Raw genomic sequence first — 20,754 nt, forward strand, 5'->3', positions numbered from 1 at the left:
GATAGGTCAAGCCAGATAACCGCGTCAGGAGCAGCAGAGTGAATCGCCGTAATGTCTCCTCCATATGTATAGATGGGGCAATGCGCTGTTCTGGTCTCTGTTCTGGATAACCACAGTCGCACACTGGAGAGTTTTTAATTTCCCATTCGTGCATCGGGTATCCGCATCTATTGTCATGGTTTGTGCAAATGCGGTTTAGGGTGGACCATGAGCTGTGACCAAAGCTGACAACGACGAATTGGGGACATTTATGGAGACATTCCTGGAGAATAACTCCCAAGTGGCTGCCGCAGTTACTTCTGAGACATGAAATGGTGCATTGCGAATGTTTTACAAGGGAGATCGCATATGGTCACCAAATGACAAACGCATCGTGACAATGTGCGATTGCAAAGCCTGGTTAAATGTGCATCGTCATATAAATAGTGACGGGTGAACAGTAGCGAACATTGTTTGCTTAACATCTGACGTGTACTCCACACATTGCACCTCCCTGCAGAAAACCTGTCTCCAGAGGAAGAGTACAAGATTGCCTGCCTTCTCATGGTTTTTGTGGCTGTGGCCATTCCGACCCTGGCCAGCAACCCACTCTCCCAGTACAGCCCACTTCTGGAAGGCAAGTTCCCCCCTCCTCACTGTATTTGTCCGACTTCTTGTCACTATTCTCGCATATCGCTCTCCTGCCGTTTGATTGACCGCAAAATGTGCCTTACGCCACAGCGAGCACCTTGAGCAACCGGTGAATGCTCATTGCAGGTCACGTGAACAACATCCACTGCCTGGCCAAAGCCGTGAACCAGATTGCAGCGGCGCTGTTCACCATCCACAAGGGCAGCATCGAGGATCGACTCAAGGAGTTCTTGGCGGTGCGTTTCCCCCCCTTGGCTCCCGGTTTCTCCTGGCAAGGCTTTAAATAACCACCCAAACTGGCCCCTACACACATCTAGTGGAGAAGTCCTTCAAGGGACATTGTGTGAGATTATGTATGCAGTGTTTAATATTTGTTTCTTTTATTATAATTATATTTTCTATGAGAGTTCAAATTCTTCTAAAACAAAAAATATTCATTATCTTAAAAGATTGGCTGCTCTGATTTTATTTCCCCATTTGCTTCTTCGCTACACCTCATCCCTTGTCATGTACACTGTCCTCATATCTCTCTCGCTCCACAAAATATTTCCATCTTACCCTCGGCCTCCCTCTTCTCTGCCATGTACCGTCATCAGGTTTAAAATAGTTGTTCTTACATTTATTTCACAGTATTTGTTAAATATTTATAGAAGAACCCAGTACATAATGTAGGACACAACATTATTTAAAGAAAAGTCATTTCACAGTTGGAATAGAATATATTTACACTGCAGATGCTCAATTATTTGCTCATTTTATTGTGTCTTTGTTCTCATTGTCTCTGATCTCAGCTGGCCTCCTCCAGTCTGCTGAAGATTGGACAAGAGACGGACAAAGTGTCGACCAGAAACCGTGAATCTGTCTACCTCCTGCTAGATATGGTGAGGATGGATGTGGTGCTAATATGGTGCAAAACGGCAGCTAATTATAGGGCTGCTTATCGATAACACATTGTGGATCCTCTGAACCATCGCAATATCACACTCACTCAGGTCTGTGCCGTAGTAATTTTTATATAGCAGTGGTGTGGTTGCTCACTGCGTGGTTATCAGCCACAGAGTTATGGCCTCCAAAAGTTACTTTTTATTTAGAACAATGAGTCATGGGGCTAAAATGGTGCAGGGTAATAACAATAAATCTTAGACCACTTTTACTTCAAGAACAATGCATTCAATGTAAAAAGACATGATGCTAGATCTGCCGCATTACGTTGCAGTTACTCTTCACTAGCAGTGCTGTCATGCGTGTAGTCGGGCCGGAGCCGCCACCTATTCACATTGGTGTGTGTGCGCAAATGTCGGTGTGTCGTACAGATAGTCCAGGAGTCCCCGTTCCTGACGATGGACCTGCTGGAATCGTGCTTTCCCTACGTCCTGCTGCGTAACGCCTACCACGCCGTCTACAAGCAGGGGCTGAGCGCCGCCTCCTAGAGCGCTCCCCACACCCAACGTTGCCCGTTGACGTCTTTCTATCACGTTCGTCTGTTCCGCCCACTTTTGTGTCAAGTGAGTGTGGTGTTATTCTGTCTGTCGTGGCGTCCTCGTTGAAGAGAGTTACTTTGCACAATGAAATCTTTTGACATGTGCCTCGGTGTGCGTTGCCTCGGCTCTACAGGCAGGCTGTCCCATGTGCCCTGCACGAGGGTGTTCGTCTGAACGATTGCGTAATTCGTGGGCAATCACCTGGTGGTTGTGCTGGCAGGCATTCGCATGGGGGCAGTGTTTACCTCTTGATTTTTAGAAAGTTTAATCTTGTATAAGAGGTGGTGCCAAAAATCCCACGTCTTTTGTAAATTAGCAGATCCCCTTCACATTAGTCACGGCAGTGTAAATCCCTTCAAAGATTGAGTTCTCAGGGCAAAGTAAACTATGACGTCAGACTTAGTTGCTGCACGATTTAATGTTGTTGTAAATGATAAATATATCTTCCCAGAAAAATGGAAGGACAATGAAGTAGGTCAACAGTTACGCACGGCAGAAGTTGATTTCTGAAAATCTGTTAATTGGAATGAGTAGAAGCCAAACATGGCTTCTGTGTGTCTCAAATGCTTCCTTCTGTTTGAGATGAGAAAATTCAAAGCATCTGGTTATCCCATTACTCCCGACTAGAGAGTAGCAGGAAATCAAGAGCTCAGAGTCGATCCAAGGTTACTGCGGTGACCATATGCTAACACTTGTTGGAGAGCCAACCACATGGCTTGCAACTTTACATGTGGTAATAAAATATACCAGAAACATGACAAAATAGAATGTTCCTATTGAAAACGACGCTGTAGAGATTTCTTATGGTGTGCACCGACAAAAATGCACACAGACATGTGCTTGACATGCAGAGCAGCTCAGAGTTGGTTTGGGATTGCTTGCCATTGCTAGGTCAGTGGTAGCACACGTTCTGTGCTTGGCACAAAGGTTTCTTGCATGGGTTCGAGGCAGGCACCTGTCTTCATGCAAATGCTCCTCAACCCCCTGTGGGTTTCGTGTATCGGTGAAGCTCTGAAACTGAAAGCTGCCGTTGCATTGTGGGTCCTGTATTGTGCCGACCTAGTAAGTCTGAGGAATGGGTTGATGGCAGTTAATTTGCACGTGTGGAAAAACATTCAAAAATTTGTATTTAAAGGTTTTAGTGTTTCCAAAAATGTAAACTGTTAATGTAACCTCTTAACATTATTTTACTTTTTTTAACTGCATTTGAAACATGCATTACAAACTGCACTGATTAATGCTTATATTTTCTGGTTCAAATTTTGCGTTTTCAGATTGTGCCATTCATTTTTGGCATTTTGTGGACGAATATTCCGTCGGATACATGCAATGGTGTGGTCACTGAAGCGTTTTGGCTTATGCCCTGCATGACTAGTCCTGTTTTACTTTTGCTGGTGCGAAAACATGCACCCTCCTAAATTGGGCATCCTCCATCACAATAAAAGGGCAAAAAGCTTGCGATGTTCACTGTGCAGAGCTGTTTTGAGCAGCTCTTTCAGATCCTGTCCTGAGCAAGGAGTCGTGCCCAGGCAGTCAACACCACCACAGGTGGTGGTGCAGATCAGAGAAGTACGGACGGAGGTTGTGGCACTGTGTGCCTCTGTGGTTATTCTTCATAGCTGGCAATAGGCACTCACTCTTCTGTCACCAAATGCTTTGTTTTCTCCATGCCATGTGTAGTAGTAAATGACTCTCATACTTGCTCTTGTTTACATATTGTAACATAAACATGAATTCAGACATTCGGGTTATCTTTTAGATGTTTTTTTTTTATTATATTAGCAGACTTTTTTGTTAAGTTGCCTGGTGGAAGTGAAGATGCACATCACTGATTATTATTATTTGCTCTTTACTCATCACTGGTCTAGATTTGTGTATATATATTCAGTGTTAACTTGCAATTTTCATAATTTTGAATATTCAGCAAACAATAAGAAAGCATTTACACCACTTATTAATCATTTAGATTTCGGGTTGTTTGTTACGATTATAGGCATTAATTTACACGTCGTATTATAATATCTGAAAATTTGTACAAAATGAAAAATGTGTCATTTTACTTTGTTCATAAATATTCTTTTCGTTAAGATAGTATGGACAAAAATGCATGTCCGAAGTGTGGCAGTGGGGCGAGTCAGACGGAACAGCAGAGGTCTTCACTCTCCCTCCATCTCTTGTAGAGCCAGTCACCTCTATTGACCCACTCTTCCTCGACAGGAGTCTCATGATATTTCACCTAACTGTGCAAAGTGAGCAGTTGTCTTCATTTTTTTGAAAAATTTAAACACAAAACATTCTGCCCAGTGTATTTCACAACCTCAAGTTATATTCTCTAGGTTAACATGGGTATGATGCACACCCAAGCCACACATTACCACAAAAACATGCATTTGTTATCACTTTGCAGATTATTAAACTGGAATACAAATATACATTTTCAAACTGAAGTGTGTAACAATACGCGGTGCAATGTGAAACGGTTGTTCATGGTGACTGTAGTGTGGCTGAGGCCAAATTAATCTTGAGTTTTTTGAAAAATTATTTCCTGAAAGTGATCTGGCAGATTTTGATATTCATTACTGGTCAATGTGTTTCCATTTTTAAAGTTTGTTTCAAATGTCCCTGCGGGAATATGAAACGATTGACTTAACTGCGTTTAAGTGTGTCGTGTTGCCGGAGGGTTATGGGTCAGATGGGTTTTTTTAGACGGTGATGAAAACTGAGTTTGAGTTTTTTTTATGGTTTGCAATTTACTGTATGTGATGTCAGTCTTGTTTTGGTTTCATTATCTTTGTTATAGTTTTCAAGACTTTGCCATTTCCACTGTAAGCTAAGCAACTTAGAACACAAGCATCGAGCAAGCTGGTTATATATATACGGTATGTGCGCGTCTGTTATATCTGCACGACTCTGACAAGGTGCGTGTCCAAACAAGCGTCTTAACACAAATGGTTTAAATGGTGGCACGAATGGCCTGGGTTGACAATGCTCTTATACGTGTTTGTTTTATGAATGAGATTTTGCATAATTTGACAATTAAAAAATTGAATATTAATATTTACAGCTGTATAAACATTGCATCTGAAACGTAAAAAATGTTCCGTGTAGAGTGACCAAACTTGGAACGATATTTTTAACGAGTTAAACTTTCCAAGGCTTGTGCTGTATGCTTATCGAGTTTATCCTCTTTCTAGTGTGCAGGTTGCTACTGTATATCGTTGCGGCGGTAATTGTCGTGAACTGCATTAGCACACGAGCGAAACGCTTGGCCCCCGCTTCCTCTGTAGTCGAGAGAAGCGGCACGATGCAGTGGCGTGCACGCTACTCTACTGCAGCCGAGGGTGCTTCGAACTGCATGGGGTCTCCATCGACAATAAATGAAGGTTTGAAGACTCCTTGGTGATTGTCTCTGTTTGCTGCTCACCCCTGCGTCGGTGTGAAGGACTGAAAGTGGGAGTGTTTGTGCCAGTTCCCTGCGCATCGTAGCCCCTGCTTCAGGTCCGTTCACGAGTGTGTGTTTGTCTGGACTGCAACAATGGGTGCTCTGATTCTACCATCATCAAGAAGCAGGTTCTGCGGATCCAGAAATACCCCAGGAATGAGCGTCGGTGTCTTGAGTCGTTATGAGTCATGAAGCTCCATGAGCTTCACCCCTCCCATTCCATCCTCCCAGCCCATAGGCAACAGGTAAATGTTTTATTTACCTAGATGGTGCAAGGATTCCACTAGCAGAGCACGTCGACTCACGCGACCACCGGCATCACTACCACGTGCTCTGCTCGTGGTGACCTTGCGCTTTCTCGCCGAGTCCGGCTCACGGTTTTTTTGTCGAGGCTGCGTTTGAAAGGAAGCCCGTGAAAAGATTCTAGGGGGGCAATCCTCTTTGTTGAATCAAGCCACACGCCGCCTATGCTGCTGCTCCTCTTGACCCTCAACCAGGGGTTAGGGGTCAATCAGTGATGCATCAGGCATCTCGCGCAGACGCACTTTGGTGATGGCAACTCTTATTTACATGCTATAACTTGTGCACAAATTAGGTTTTTTATTTCTTACAAGTCACATGTTTATGCTTTGCCTGACTACACCCTGACTTTGCTGGACACGTGAAAATAGTGACTTGTGTGCATCAACATTTACTATTTAACATATGTGGTAACAAATAAAGTACATGGTTTATTGTTCTGTGATGTCTTTCCTAGATGGACATGCTTTGCTGCTGTGGTACAACATGTGACAATTTATGCAACGCAGTACTCCATTTCAAATTTATTTTTGTTTCAGAGAACATATTAAGGAATTCATTTTTTTATATTTTAATACCAATTAACCTGTATTTTTATCACCAGGTTATGTAACCAATTTATTTTTAATGACTACAACTTAATGAATTAAATTGTAGTGACTTGAGGATGACCATAACATTAATAGTATGTCCTTGCTATGTGACAAACTAACAACTTTAGATGACAAACAGTTGGTACTAAAATTATGGAACGGTTTAAGCACAACAGTTGCTTGGAGAACCGAGTTATGTGCTCGTATTTTCCCTTTCATCTTAGGCCTATGTGTATTCGACCACACTGACAGATACGTGTGAATGTCATAACATCTTTAAACTAGAGCAGTCTGGGGGAGAAAACATTGTTCAGTTGGACAGATATCTTAAGTACATTTACATATGGGTGATTCAATGTATTCCACTTAAGTGTGATGGTGTCCATGGGTGAATGAGAGTGGTGAGCGTCAGTCGGTGGTTCCGCGGGTTCTTGGCTGTTCACGGTGGAGGAGCGGCGTGGCGTTGACGGCCAAGTTAGGGTGAAATGGGGTAAGCCGACGCCACGTATTTCTTGCCGTTGTCGTAGCTGGAATTGGTCCAGGTGTAAGTCTGGATGCCAATGATGTTGCCGTCCAGCTTGATTTTACACCTGGTGACAAAGTGTGCACATCGGTTACGCTGAATGCAGACTGCTGCGTCGGTTTTCACGGTTCTGCTGGACAACCCTCCAGAGTGCTTTTGGGCTGCACTGCGAGTTGTTGGGCAACAAAGTCCGACGTTTCAACTCAACATGCTGGGAGCCACTCCAGAAGCTTAAATGTCGGAGATCACGCTGAACAACACGCGGCACGACCCGAAAACACATTGGAGAATGCAGGTTAATCGGTTTGACAAATTGGTAACGGGACATGATAATAAGCGATGCTGGGTCGGTGACAGCGAGCACTCACGCTCCGTCGGGCTTGGAGATGAAGCACAGCGAGTACATCGCCAGATCGAACTCCGGGCTGCTGCCAATGAAAGCCGAGCCGACTTCCTTGAAGTAGCCGTCCCAGTTGAACTGCATGGCCAGCACGTCGGGGTAGCCGGTCCACTGTGAAGAGAGCGCGCACAGGTCCTGCCCTCGTCCGCCGTTGGAGGTATTTATAGAATTATTGTTAAAAGAGCCCGCTTAGCTTTAATTCCTCCTTTACATTGGTCATCGCATTAAATCTTGCTGCATTATATTAGAAAGCCCACGAGGGTTATAGAAGTATGAAGGCAGAGCCTTTTAACCCCTGGTGCATTTATACATTTTGCAGTTTAAATGTAACGTGATCTCTTGATTCCTCAACTGGAAGTAAATAGTTCAAATACGTACAAAACACATGCAGAAATATGTAATGTGCATGAATTGCAAAGAATTGATTCTCAGTAGTAGTTTTCTGAATGTATCTGGATTTATAAAAAAAAAAACTTAATCGATGAACCAGTGCATCTGGCAGTGTGCGTGCGTTACCGGCCCATCCCAGTTGTGGCTAAAGTAGTTGAGTTTCCCTTCTTTCTCCAGGAGGTAAAACGAAACCCAGTTGTGGAATCCAGACACCTTGCCTCCTTTAATCTCCCCTGTGGGCACAAGAGACGCGTCGCCAGGTTTAGAACAGCAGGGAGGAGGGGGGCTGCATCACGCTGTTGAGCCATCGCGCTCGCACGGTTGTCGGCATTCAAGGTCGCGTTCGTTGGCCTCGAGTAAAGTGGAATTTGCACGTGGATCGATTGCTTCCCTCGTTTCCCGCCCAACGATAGATAACCACAGGTGGTGGCAGCAGCTGTTTTTCCCCTTTGTAATGCTGTAAATAAAAAGAGACATCGGGCAGACGCCGCCTTGAGCAAAGATTGCTTACCTCTGGGTGTTTTTGTTACAGGGGAACGTTATTTAAAAAAACGGTAATGATAAGGGCCGATCGACTGTTGTGATGCCCCGTGAGGACTATGATAATAAAATCTAATAATTACTCGATGAAGAACCTTAACATTAAACGAGACCCAACCAGCACCTTGGAACGTAAAACGGAAATCATTGCCAAGTCATCAATTCCCAAGGAAGAGCAATACCTGATGAAAACAAGGGCATCAAAACCACCAAGTCTTTATGGGCTACCAAAAATTCACAAGCCTGATGTCCTATTCAGACCCAGAGTACAATAGGCTCTGCTGCGTACAAATTATCACAATACGTAACGAAACAAATACAGCCCTACATCGATAGGACCTCTTCGTTCATCAAAAAATCTGAACATCTCTTATATATAATTAAAGATATTAAGCTTAACCTTGATATTCTAGAAAGTTTTGATGTGACCTCTGATCGCGAGGGTTCTGGTCAACAAGTCAATTAAATTACTCGACACTCTGGTAACGAACAAAGGTTTAGCCAAAGATATCCAAAGACGAGCCGAACACTGTCTAAATAACTTACTTATTGTGGCAAGGTGACTTGTATAAACCAAAGGAAGGAGCAGAAATGGGCTCTCCTTTGTCTCCTGCGATAGCGAATTTGTACGTCGAAGATTTTGAAACAAAAGCAAAAGCTTCAAGCACACAAACCATCTGCTTGGTTTAGATATGTGGATGACACATTGGTGGTCTGTCCACACGGCAAAGATACATCTCAACTCGCAAAACGATGCGAGTTGAGATGTATCCATCCAGTTCACCATGGAAGCTGACAGAAGTCTACCATTTCTGGATATTCTGCTCGGACGAGGTAGAAATGGTAAAATAGCACGCAGCGTTTACCGAAAAAAAACGCATACTGACGCCTATCTGAATGCAGTCACACCATCACCCCGCACAAATCTGTTCTTATCAAGACGCTCATTGATCGAGCTAAGAAAGTGTCAGATGGTGACAGTCTGAGAAGTGAAATTCAACATGATAATTGGTTCTTTACCCTTCTATCTGGCAACAAAACTGACACCTTTTTGCAAGGAGTCATGTTTGCATAGACCGCAATACCTGCAGTCATAAATACAAACAAAAGACATAACTCTGATAATGTGCACTGTCCCTGAAGTTGATTGGTCCAGTGCACATTATCAGAGTTATGTCTTTTGTTTGTATTTATGACTGCAGGTATTGCGGTCTATGCAAACATGACTCCTTGCAAAAAGGTGTCAGTTTTGTTGCCAGATAGAAGGGTAAAGAACCAATTATCATATTTTTACTGGCAAATGAGGTCCCCATAGTGAAATTCAACATGTTAAAAAAAGCGCTGCAAATGAACGGTTACAATGATGCACAAATCAACAGGGCATAGAATACCAAAATCAAATCAAATAACAAGAGCATTGAAACTGGCCAAGTCATGTAAATGATCAAAATATCGTACATTGCGGGAGTAACTGATAAACTAGCCAGATGTTTGGAAAACAAAACATCCGAATCAGATTTGGCACGGTACATAAAATACAGAAATTTACATCTGGTACAAAGATGTATTACCGAAGCTATCAACAGAAGGTGTGTACATGATGAACTGCACGTGTGGTAAATGTTACGTTGGGCAAACAGGACGAATGATCAGCACGAGCCTAAAAGAACATCAGAAAAGTATTAAATTCTCCCAAATAAAACAGTCCGCAGTAGCAGAACACACGTGCCAACAAGGACACTCAATTGATTTTGATAATGTTGAAGTACTGTGCAAAACTAGCTACTACTGGTCAAGACTAATTAGAGAATCTATCGAAATTGAAAGAAATCAAAATAAACTTTAATCGTTCGGAGAGCTACCGCCTTCGTGCTGCATGGAAGCAAATCATCAAATAATACACGATTTAAATGCATGCCTACAAAGGGCAGCGTACTTCAATTGGGATTACAGGTGTAGGGCTATTTTAATAAACACAATCGACAGGAAGGACAAGTTAAAAGGGCGCATAATGTACGTTGCCTCAGTAATCCCCCCCCCCCCCCACACATTGTGTAAGAGCGCAGCTGCGTGGGCAACACATCTACGCCTCTAGATAAGGAACGAAACAGTAAGACTGACTGTCGCCTGATGAAGCTAGTTGTAATTACTGGCGAAACGTCGTACTCGGATTGTAAACGTTGTAGCTTGGCTCCAACACACCGGTGTGCTATACTAGTATACTACGCTATACACTACACTAGTGCTGTACTAGTGACGAATTGCCATGTTCTGTTTACGTGTCTGTGTCGGGTGGTGGCGGGTTTTGACGACACATTTATACATTTACGCGATCTAACCCAAAAAACCTCTTATGGACGTTAATGGAATTCATAATTAGTTTATCATTTTATCCCGTATATTGTAAGGGGGTGGAATGACATCACTTGTATCTTGCACCCAACCACAGATTTTTAGGGAAGTGATAAGACGTTTTGTGAAAATAATATTTGTAAAGTATGCATATTCCCCCAATCTTCAACAAGTGTAAAGATCTGGCCTTTGGTATTTTTGGCGAGCTATATCGTTACATTTGTAACGTTTCGGGGTTTTTGTGAATAAATTACAAATTCCTTGGTTGGACAGACATGGTGTGCGTTACAATACAGGGGGAAAGCGGTGTTCATTATAAACCAGACAGCACGGCCAGGGCTGCTCAGACGTGGGGGGGGGGGGGCAAAAGGGTTAATCTACAGTCGGCCTCACAAAAGACGGCTGGTTTTATTTTGTCACTAATATGTTAGGGAGCCCCCACATGGCATTCTGCCCCGGGTCTCCAACCTTGGGTCTCCAGAAGCCTTCACCCCACCCTGGCCAGGGCTGCCGAGGCAGGGTGCGGGGAGGGCAAAAGGGTTATTTGCAGTCGGCCTCACACAAAAGAGGCCCTCACATTGGGCCTGTTTATCTTCTCGCTAATATGTTAGGGCGCCCCCACATCTTATTCTGTCCCGGGTCTCCAGCAGCCTCTGATCTACCCCGAATACAGTAGCGGAGTAAATCTGGAACTTGGGTGATTGTGTACCAAGGAAGATGTGCTCAAATCCGCTGGAATCCTGGGCTCCGTTGTAGCGCGAATAGAGGCCGAACCACATCTTCTGCAGGTCCAGCTTGAACTCCTCCACGGTGGTGTACCTCTCTGTGGCAGAGACACACATGGTGGGCTTCAGTCTCGCTCGCGAAATACATGTGCATTGGCGCCATTCTTAAACCACAAGGCGATCGTGAGAGCACAATGGTTCACAGACGTGGGAGGGAGCAGTGTTGCAATGTGGATCGTTCTCAATTGCGAGTAATTGTTTTCGAATGGCCCTACTTTTATTCAAATAACGTCACGGACTCTGTAACATCGACTGCCAAGTCGGCGACATGCACCACTAATCGTTAATACACCGCAATCTCGACCAGGTTGGCCACGGGGCTTGGACTGTGAACCTCCTCAACAAACAGCAATTGTTAGCAAGTGACTTGCGCTCCCGACGGTCAAACTCGGGAGAGCCAGGGACGGGTAAAGTTTGGGAGGAATGTTTGTAAAATTACACACAGGGAAGAATTAAGTTTGAGGAAAGAGCAAAGCTTCCATTTGGAATGTTTGAACTGTATGTCTCTCGTGAGCTTTTGCACCAAATGTGCTGTTGGTCGCTGTGGCATTACGAGGCAGTTGTTGATGGAGTCCGTTGCAAAAGTGAAGGGTCACACAGGGTTTGTGAGACTCCCAGCTGAGAAAAGTATGATTCACCCAAGCAGCTGTTTGTTAGTTTTGCTGTTCTGACGACCAGACACAAGCGGAAGATTAGCAACGAAAGCTGCCTTTTGTTTAACCCACCCCCGAGTGTCTAATAAGAAGTGGAATTCAAGTGAGCATGAGATTGATAGCCCTTAAAAACAGTGGTGGAAATTTCACATTCCTATTGCTGAAAACAATTCATTGGAGAACCACTGATGGCCTTAGAAAGTGGTAGAGTACTCGTTTTATTGACCCTTAAATGGTTGATAACTGAAAAGATCTGCACGAATTGTTCAGTTAACCCCTTGGCAGCCTGGATATCTTTTTTGCAACTCCTGCACCATGGCGAGAAAATGATGTCACCGCCACGCAGGGCAGCCCGTTACCCACCCTTGCCCTGCAGGAAGAGGAAGAGCTCCTTCATGAGCGGCGTGTCGAGGGCGAGGCTCAAGAAGTTCAGCTGCTCCTCGAGCTCGGCGGCGGTGAACGCCTCGGTGGTGCCGGTGATGCGCGCGTAGTTGTCACGCAGCGCGAGGAAGCTCGCGAACGTGGGGCGGTTGAAGAGCACGGCCTCGTTCACCGACGTGAAGAGCCTGCGGACACACGCGACACGGCGGCGCTCAAGGCACAAGTCGGGTGGAGCTCGCGTGGCCCGGGTTGAGGCCGCGGTGGAATGAGAGAGAAGGTCAAGAGCCGGGGAGGAGAGCGAGTGGGAGCCGGGGAGAAGAGCGAGTGAGAGCCGGGGGGGAGGAGAGCGAGTGGGAGCCGGGGAGGAGAGCGAGTGAGCGCCGGGGAGAAGAGCGAGTGGGAGCTGGGGGGGGCGGGAGAAGAGCGAGTGGGAGTCGGGGAGAAGAGCGAGTGGGAGCCGGGGAGAAGAGCGAGTGAAAGCCGGGGAGGAGAGCGAGTGGGAGCTGGGGGGGGGGGGGGGAGGAGAGCGAGTGGGAGCTGGGGGGGGGGGGAGGAGCGGGGGGGGGGGGGGAGGAGCGGGGAGGGGGGGAGAAGAGCGGGGAGGGGGGGAGAAGAGCGGGGAGGGGGGGAGAAGAGCGGGGAGGGGGGGAGAAGAGCGGGGGGGGGGGGGGGGAGAAAGAGCGGGGGGGGGGAGAAGAGCGGGGGGGGGAGAAGAAGCGGGGGGGGGAGGGAGAAGAGCGGGGGGGGGGGAAAGAAGAGCGGGGGGGGGGGGAAAGAAGAGCGGGGGGGGGGGAAAGAAGAGCGGGGGGGGGGGGGGAAAGAAGAGCGGGGGGGGGGGAGAAGAAGAGCGGGGGGGGGGGGGGAGAAGAAGAGCGGGGGGGGGGGGGAAGAAGAGCGGGGGGGGGAGAAGGGGGGGGGAGAAGAAGAGCGGGGGGGGGGGAGAAGAGCGGGGGGGGAGAAGAGCGGGGGGGGGAGAGAGGGGGGGGGGAGAAGAGCGGGGGGGGGGGAGAAGAGCGGGGGGGGGGAGAAGAGCGGGGGGGGGGGGAGAAGAGCGGGGGGGGGGGGAGAAGAGCGGGGGGGGGGGAAAAGAGCGGGGGGGGGGGAGAAGAGCGGGGGGGGGGGGAGAAGAGCGGGGGGGGGGGGGGAGAAGAGCGGGGGGGGGGGAGAGAAGAGCGGGGGGGGGGGGGAAAAGAGCGGCGGGGGGGGGGGGGGAAGAGCGGGGGGGGGGAAAGAGCGGGGGGGGGGAGAAGAGCGGGGGGGGGGAGAAGAGCGGGGGGGGGGGGAAAAGAGCGGGGGGGGGGGGGGAGAAGAGCGGGGGGGGGGGGGAGAAGAGCGGGGGGGGGGGGGAGAAGAGCGGGGGGGGGGGAGAAGAGGGGGGGGGGAGGAGAAGTGCGGGGGGGGGGGAGAAGAGCGGGGGGGGGGGGAGAAGAGCGGGGGGGGGGGGAGAAGAGCGGGGGGGGGGAAGAAGAGCGGGGGGGGGGGGAGAAGAGCGGGGGGGGGGAGAAGAGCGGGGGGGGGGGGAGAAGAGCGGGGGGGGGGGAGAAGAGCGGGGGGGGGGGGGAGAAGAGCGGGGGGGGGGGAGAAGAGCGGGGGGGGGGGGGGGGAGAAGAGCGGGGGGGGGGGAGAAGAGCGGGGGGGGGGGGGAGAAGAGCGGGGGGGGGGCGGAGAAGAGCGGGGGGGGGGGAGAAGAGCGGGGAGGGGGGAGAAGAGCGGGGGGGGGGAGAAGAGCGGGGGGGGGGGAGAAGAGCGGGGGGGGGGGGAGAAGAGCGGGGGGGGGGGGAGAAGAGCGGGGGGGGGGGAGAAGAGCGGGGAGGGGGGAGAAGAGCGGGGGGGGGGGAGAAGAGCGGGGGGGGGGGAGAAGAGCGGGGGGGGGGGGAGAAGAGCGGGGGGGGGGGGAGAAGAGCGGGGAGGGGGGAGAAGAGCGGGGGGGGGGAGAAGAGCGGGGGGGGGGGGGGAGAAGAGCGGGGGGGGGGGGGGAGAAGAGCGGGGAGGGGGGAGAAGAAGAGCGGGGAGGGGGGAGAAGAGCGGGGAGGGGGGAGAAGAGCGGGGGGGGGGAGAAGAGCGGGGGGGGGGAGAAGAGCGGGGGGGGGGGGAGAAGAGCGGGGGGGGGGGGGGAGAGAAGAGCGGGGGGCGGGGGAGAAGAGCGGGGGGGGGGAGGAGAGCGAGTGGGAGCCGGGGAGGAGAGCGAGTGAGAGCCGGGGAGAAGAGCGAGTGGGAGCTGGGGGGGGGAGAAGAGCGAGTGGGAGCGGGGGGGAGAAGAGCGAGTGGGAGCCGGGGGGGAGAAGAGCGAGTGGGAGCCGGGGGGGAGAAGAGCGAGTGGGAGCCGGGGGGGAGAAGAGCGAGTGGGAGCCGGGGGGGAGAAGAGCGAGTGGGAGCCGGGGGGGAGAAGAGCGAGTGGGAGCCGGGGAGGAGAGCGAGTGAGAGCCGTGGAGGAGAGCGAGTGGGAGCCGTGGAGGAGAGCGAGTGGGAGCCGTGGAGGAGAGCGAGTGGGAGCCGGGGAGGAGAGCGCTGACCGCTGGGAGGAGTGGTCCGTCCCCGCGCCCGTCTGCGAGTTGGCGATGAGCGTTTGCTTGTTGAGCGAAATGTCGGAGGCGGCAGCGCGGTTTGTGTCCAGGGACAGCAGCTTCTCCGTCAAGGCCTGCACCTCGGCCTCCGTGATCAATGTGGGACTGGGAGGGGCCCCTCCCTCGCCTGCAGCCGAGAGAAACAGGTGAGAGGCGCTCGCCTCAATCGCTCGCACACTCACTGAGTGACTTACTATCTCACCCAATTTCCCATTCACTCGCTCACCCACTCTTTATTCACTGACTCGCCCACTCAGTCACCCACTCATTTTTACCCACACAGCTGCCGATTTACTCAATCAACCACCCACAGTATCACGCAGCCATTCATTGTTTCCCGTACTCATGCTAAATGCCAAATTCACACCTGCCGTGTGCTGATGAGGGTGCACGGGATTTAAGTTTAGACTTTAGAGCATCACGTATGCATGCGGAGGTGCTGTATTTCTATCGCTCGTCTAATCCGTTGTGTTTTAACAGTGGCATCTGCCACCCACAGCATGCATCGAGCTGCAATTATAACTGAAGTCGCGTTTGACTTTCGAGACTCATTGGGACGTCTAACCGCATTCGTGTTGGATATTCCTGCATGCGGGAGGAGGACGCCTGGGTACCAATATAAACCCACGCATGCGAAAGTGTGACGCCTGTTGTACTCACACAGTGCGTTGTAGTCGGAGCAACAGTTGGAGTACTGGGGACACTTGCTGTTGCAGTGGCACGGGTTCGTTGCCACGTAGGCCTCATTGCAGCGACCCTTGCATGACAGCAACGCTGCAGGACCACACAACCACAACAACCACAGCAACACTGGAGGAGGAGAACAACCACCATCCATTTGGTGACAGCGACACATTGTATGGAGGGTGTGCGTGCGCGCTATGAAGCGTGACCAGAGGGGTGAAGGGTCGTGTGATCAGGGTTCAGCTGTGGGTGAGTGCAGGTCGAGGTGATATGTGGGTGAGGTGAGCTGTGGGTGAGTGCAGTGAGGTGAGCTGTGGGTGAGTGCAGTGAGGTGAGCTGTGGGTGAGTGCAGTGAGGTGAGCTGTGGGTGAGTGCAGTGAGGTGAGCTGTGGGTGAGTGCAGTGAGGTGAGCTGTGGGTGAGTGCAGTGAGGTGAGCTGTGGGTGAGTGCAGTGAGGTGAACTGTGGGTGATTGCAGTGAGGTGAGCTGTGGGTGAGTGCAGTGAGGTGAGCTGTGGGTGAGTGCAATGAGGTGAGCTGTGGGTGAGGTGATCTGTGGGTGAGTGCAGGTCGAGGTGAGCTGTGGTGAGTGCAGGTCGAGGTGAGCTGTGGTGAGGGCAGTGAGGTGAGCCCCTGGCTCACAGTTGCACAGGGCGAAGTAGTCGGCGCAGCAGTCGCCGTAGCGCTCGCACGCGCTGTTGCACTGACACGTGAACGCGTTGTCGAGGGGGGCATCGCAGCGACCCTCGCACGAGTCCACGGCGCCTGGGGGAGGGGGGGGGGGCACGGAGTAAGCGATCAGAGGCAGCTTCCCACGGTGGCTGGGAAGGCACTCGCGAGCTCACGGGCGCGTCTCTACATGGCGAGAGTGTGGAGAGAGAGAACACTGCAGGAGCTGCCTCTTGTGACAGGGGAGAGGGAGCAGGAGAGACCTCCTGTGCCGCTCTCGTGGTGAGAGAGAGTCGTGTGGCACACACACGGGGGGGGGGGGGTACTCACGGTAGGGGAGCGCGTCTACCCGGCAGAGTGCGGCAAGAGCCAGGAGCGTCCAGGAAGCGATGAGGAGAGCCATGGCGCTAGAGGAGGAGAGCGATGGAGAGAGCCACTCGCGCACCCTTTATAGCGCGGGGAGCGGCGACCTTGAGCGCGACGTGCCGAGGCCCTCCCCAGCCCCTTCGTTAGCCAACTACCACGACTCACCGATATCAAGACCCACCCCATAACCACCACTACCCAGCATCAACAACAACCACCACCAAGGGTGGCAGTGCGGCACCCTACGATATTTTTTTCGTATCTCGTATTCAAACAAAAAATATCGTGGCGTAATTTCGTACCGTACCATTGAAAAAATGTTCGTGCCATACATTTGTTGGATTGTGATATTTCTTTTTTATCTACGTGGCTTTACCGAAAGATCCAAATAATATTTGTTGGATTGTTATTGCTCGCATTGACAAAAAATATTTAAATCCCAAATCGTGTAAATTCGTAATATGTTTTAAAAGGCTTAACATTTTCATTCGTTAGCAATGGCAAGTGGCATTTTGCCGTGTTAGTTTTTGATAACCGATATGTTAAATTCGTGTAGCCGCCTTTAATGACAAGAGAGTAGAATTAATATCAGGAATTAAGAAGCTTAGCTTCGAATTCATTGATCACCTGAGCTTGTACGAAAAGAGTACAAAATGCTACGAAAAAACCCCATTCATTCGTACCGTAGCTAATGAAAAAACACCAAACCGTACTTCACCGTTGTCCATGACCACCACCACCACCCAGCATTAACAACCCCCACCACTTCCCACCCCCACCAACAACAAGAACAACCGCCATTCGCCACTAAGTGGCAGTGACGTCACCACAACGCTTGTGCCAGGCCATGTGCACGTTGAGGCCACGTGAAGTGTCGAACGCCCGCTGGCAGGAGGTCATGGGGCAGACCCAGGTGCCACGGGTCGACTAACTGAGATGACCGAGATGACTGAGATGACTGGCTGATGCACAACCTGTGCCCCCTACTGTGCCAACTTGCTGTGCTTTAGTCACCCGGCACTCCGCTCGTTGTTGTGAGCGTCACTCCTCCGCCCTCCATTGTTGTTGGAGGGCGACTGCCTCCAGCTGCCCAATAGCATCCTTCACGACCCTCCTCCACAGAGGCCGATCTTGACACCGCTGGTACCAGTCATCGGCAAATCCACTCAGCTCCACATCCTCCTGTACCCGATAAATCCATCCATCTATTCTCTAGCCCGTGCCGCGCCCGTTCAGCCCCCTCGATCCGGCTGAACAAAAGCTATTTAGGCATGCGCTGGCTGGGCATGCGTGCTACATGACCCAGCCAACACAGCCTTGCCTGCTGGAGGAGTTCACCAATGGGACTTTGTCCAGATCTTTCAAGGATTTGTGAGCTCCTCACACAATCCAGCCTGGTTAAACCCAGGATGGATCGTAGACAGGGTAGCCGAAATGTTTCTAACCGGCGAAGATGTTTTATTAGGGGGGGTCCACGTTTCACAAGTGTAGAGAATGGAGGGAATGACTGTGGCCGAGAAGACCTGAATCTTCGTGCGGAGCGACAGATCAGGTAGCTTTCACGCAGCGTTATGTAACCGATGAAAAGATAATGCCGCTCGACTGATTCGGAGTGAGACCTCTGCTGTCAAACTGGAGCCGGTCATGAGCACACTGCCCAAAATGGAAAACTCTGCACTCTCTCCACAACTGCTCTGTCACCAATTGGGAGTTGTAGGGGTGGAGTGTCCGATGGTACAAAATACCCAGGCAGGTGCTTAGTTTTGGTGGGGCTGATGGTAATGTCCCACCTCTTAGTGGCAAGCTCCAGGTTCGGCAGCAGCGCCTCAAACTCCTCCTCTGAGTGAGCAGTAATTACAAGATCATCGGCATACATAACATGGTTGAGCAACAGGGAGCCATCCCTTTACCGTCCCTGGGCATCAATCAGCCTCCCATTGTATCTGTACCAGATGGAAATTCCTCCGGTACAGCTATTGAAGGCTTCACGAACTACGTGGTCGAAATATATGTTAAATAATGTGGGAGCCAGAGGACATACCTGTCGCACTCCCAAGGTGAACAGGGGATGGCTCCGACTCCCGGCCACGTAGTTTTACCCGGGCCCGCTCACCATCATTAAGATCTTTAATGATCGTGAGCAGAGGACCAGCGACTCCGAAAGCACGAAGAACAGCCCAGAGCCCAGGCCTACTGATGGCATCATAGGCTGTGACCAGGTCAATAAAGCAGAGATGTAGGTCTTGTTGGAATTCCCTACACCTTTACTGTAGCAGATGGACAGAAAATATGGCATCTGTGCAGGACCGCCCTTTCCTGAAACCGCATTGGGGCTCTGCAAGCCTATCCTCAACGTGCCTGGAAAGGCGATGTTGAATAATCCTTGCCGGGACCTTTCCCGGCACACTGAGTGAGATGCCCCTGTAATTATTACAGTCTGTGCAGACCCCCTTCTTAAAGAGGGGGACCACCAGGGCATCCTTCCAATCCTGTGGAACCCGTCCAGTGGTCCAGACTGTTATGATGTCATGTAGGACAGTCTGTCCACAAACGCCACCCTCCCTCAGCATTTCGCTTGGGAGATCATCTCTGCCCAGTGCCTTTCCTGGTCTCAGACTCTGGATTGCCTTCAGTACTTCCTCAACAGATGGCACCTCAGCCAGCCACTCACAGGGGGTGACTTCTTCCAATATTTGAGGCACCGCAGCCTCAGCAAGGTCATCCCCACTTTGTCCCACGATGTTTTCCAGGCTGAGGGATTTCCCCTCCCACAGGACCTCACAGAAATGCTCAGCAAATGTGCAAACCTATTCCTGGGGGTCGGAGATTGGATCACCGTTCTTTCCCCTAATGATGGTAATAGGTGTGGCGCTGCAAGTTACTTTTTTTATGGAGTTAAAGAGCGATTTGTGATCGCGGGACATTGAGGCAGACTCCATCTCCACCACCCATCCTTGCAGTGCCTCACGGCTCTCCGAACCTCCGAGCGAAGGCTGCGGTGAGCCTCCTCATTCTCTGACGTGTTATACTGTAGACGATGAGAGTGGGCCTGTCGCTTTTTCTCAGCTAGCCTGAATACCTCCTCTGTTAGCTAGGGTCTCTGGGGAGGTCTGGACCGTGTAACCAAAGCAGACATTTCAGCTGCATGAGTCAGGAGGAGTGGGGGACGATGCCAACCCCAGCTGCAAGCGATGATGAAATTCTCGCTTGTAACTTTCATCAGCTAGCTGAGAACATGCCACTATGGGTTTGAATGGGGTCCTGGGTGTACACCCACCACGGGAGTGGAAGAATGGCAGGCGCATCTTACAGATGACAAGTCAATGGTCAGTGGGCAGATCAGCTCCACGGTAGATCCTGTTGTCAATGACATGGGCCCGCATCCGCTGTTCCGTCACTATGTAGCCCAGCAGGTGTTCTTGCTTGGCCCCGGCATGCATCCATGATGTTGTGTGGTTGCGCCGATGCCGGAACAGCGTTTTGGTAATTACAAACCCATGGGCTTCACAAAAATCTCGCAGCCTCCTCCCGTTGTTATTGAGCTGATCTGGCCCATGCCTTCCAATTACTCCAGACCAGGTGCCAGAATCATGACCAACTCGGGCATTGAAGTCACCCAACAAGATGACTCTATTCCAAATGGCCACTTTAGCTAGCACCTGTGACAGGAGGTCATAAAAAATTACCCGTAAAAACAAAGTTTTTCATTATAAATCCTTTATATGCGTGGCGGCTAGAGTCCTCTCGTCCTCTGGCTTGAGATGGCTGCCACCTATGGGTCAGATGATTGACTGCCACCATTAAGCAATTGGTAATTAAATATACAAAAAAATTCTAAAAGTGTAAAGTTATGGAAAAAAAATTTCACAAAATAAATTGTCACGCACAACGAGTCTGTGTGCAAAATGTCAGCTCGATTGGATCACGGGAAGTGGGTTAAAAAACGACCGAAAGATTTGCACGGTCGTAAGCGCGCAAGCAAGCAAGTGAACTTAATATAAA

The 20,754-nt window shown here is 50.2% G+C and overlaps 2 protein-coding genes across 8 annotated transcripts in view; one reads left to right on the forward strand and one right to left on the reverse strand.

Moving 5' to 3' along the window:
• Positions 1-5,501, forward strand: part of LOC133349617 (nck-associated protein 1) — a 30,829-nt gene extending 25,328 nt beyond the window's left edge. For all 7 annotated transcript variants that reach the window (XM_061563186.1, XM_061563190.1, XM_061563187.1 and 4 more), the window contains 4 exons: positions 500-616; positions 757-866; positions 1,422-1,511; positions 1,944-5,501. In XM_061563186.1, the coding sequence (XP_061419170.1) occupies positions 500-616; positions 757-866; positions 1,422-1,511; positions 1,944-2,060 (434 nt within the window). In that variant the 3' untranslated portion in view covers positions 2,061-5,501. The remainder of the gene's footprint in view (positions 1-499; positions 617-756; positions 867-1,421; positions 1,512-1,943) is intronic.
• An 861-nt stretch (positions 5,502-6,362) lies between these two features.
• Positions 6,363-16,832, reverse strand: ENDOU (endonuclease, poly(U) specific). The gene is made up of 9 exons (XM_061563193.1): positions 16,717-16,832; positions 16,360-16,482; positions 15,695-15,808; positions 14,984-15,161; positions 12,453-12,655; positions 11,361-11,474; positions 7,886-7,992; positions 7,338-7,480; positions 6,363-7,036 (listed from the first exon to the last, which is right to left on the reverse strand). The coding sequence occupies exons 1-9, from the start codon at positions 16,787-16,789 to the stop codon at positions 6,922-6,924; spliced, it is 1,170 nt and encodes a 389-aa protein (XP_061419177.1). The 5' UTR covers positions 16,790-16,832; the 3' UTR covers positions 6,363-6,921.
• Between the last annotated feature and the right edge of the window lie 3,922 nt (positions 16,833-20,754).

This window comes from Lethenteron reissneri, chromosome 31 (assembly GCF_015708825.2).
Source record: "Lethenteron reissneri isolate LAM-NWPU_2019-01 chromosome 31, ASM1570882v1, whole genome shotgun sequence".
Lineage (NCBI taxonomy): Eukaryota > Metazoa > Chordata > Hyperoartia > Petromyzontiformes > Petromyzontidae > Lethenteron > Lethenteron reissneri.

Coding starts and splice junctions, on each gene's coding strand:
- ENDOU (XM_061563193.1), bottom strand. CDS start 16,789: ATGGCTCTCCTCATCGCTTCCTGGACGCTCCTGGCTCTTGCCGCACTC. Junction 7,993..11,360: donor ATTTGAGCACATCTTCCTTG/GTACACAATCAC, acceptor TTGTGCCCACAG/GGGAGATTAAAGGAGGCAAG. Junction 7,037..7,337: donor ATCTCCAAGCCCGACGGAGC/GTGAGTGCTCGC, acceptor CTTTGTCACCAG/GTGTAAAATCAAGCTGGACG.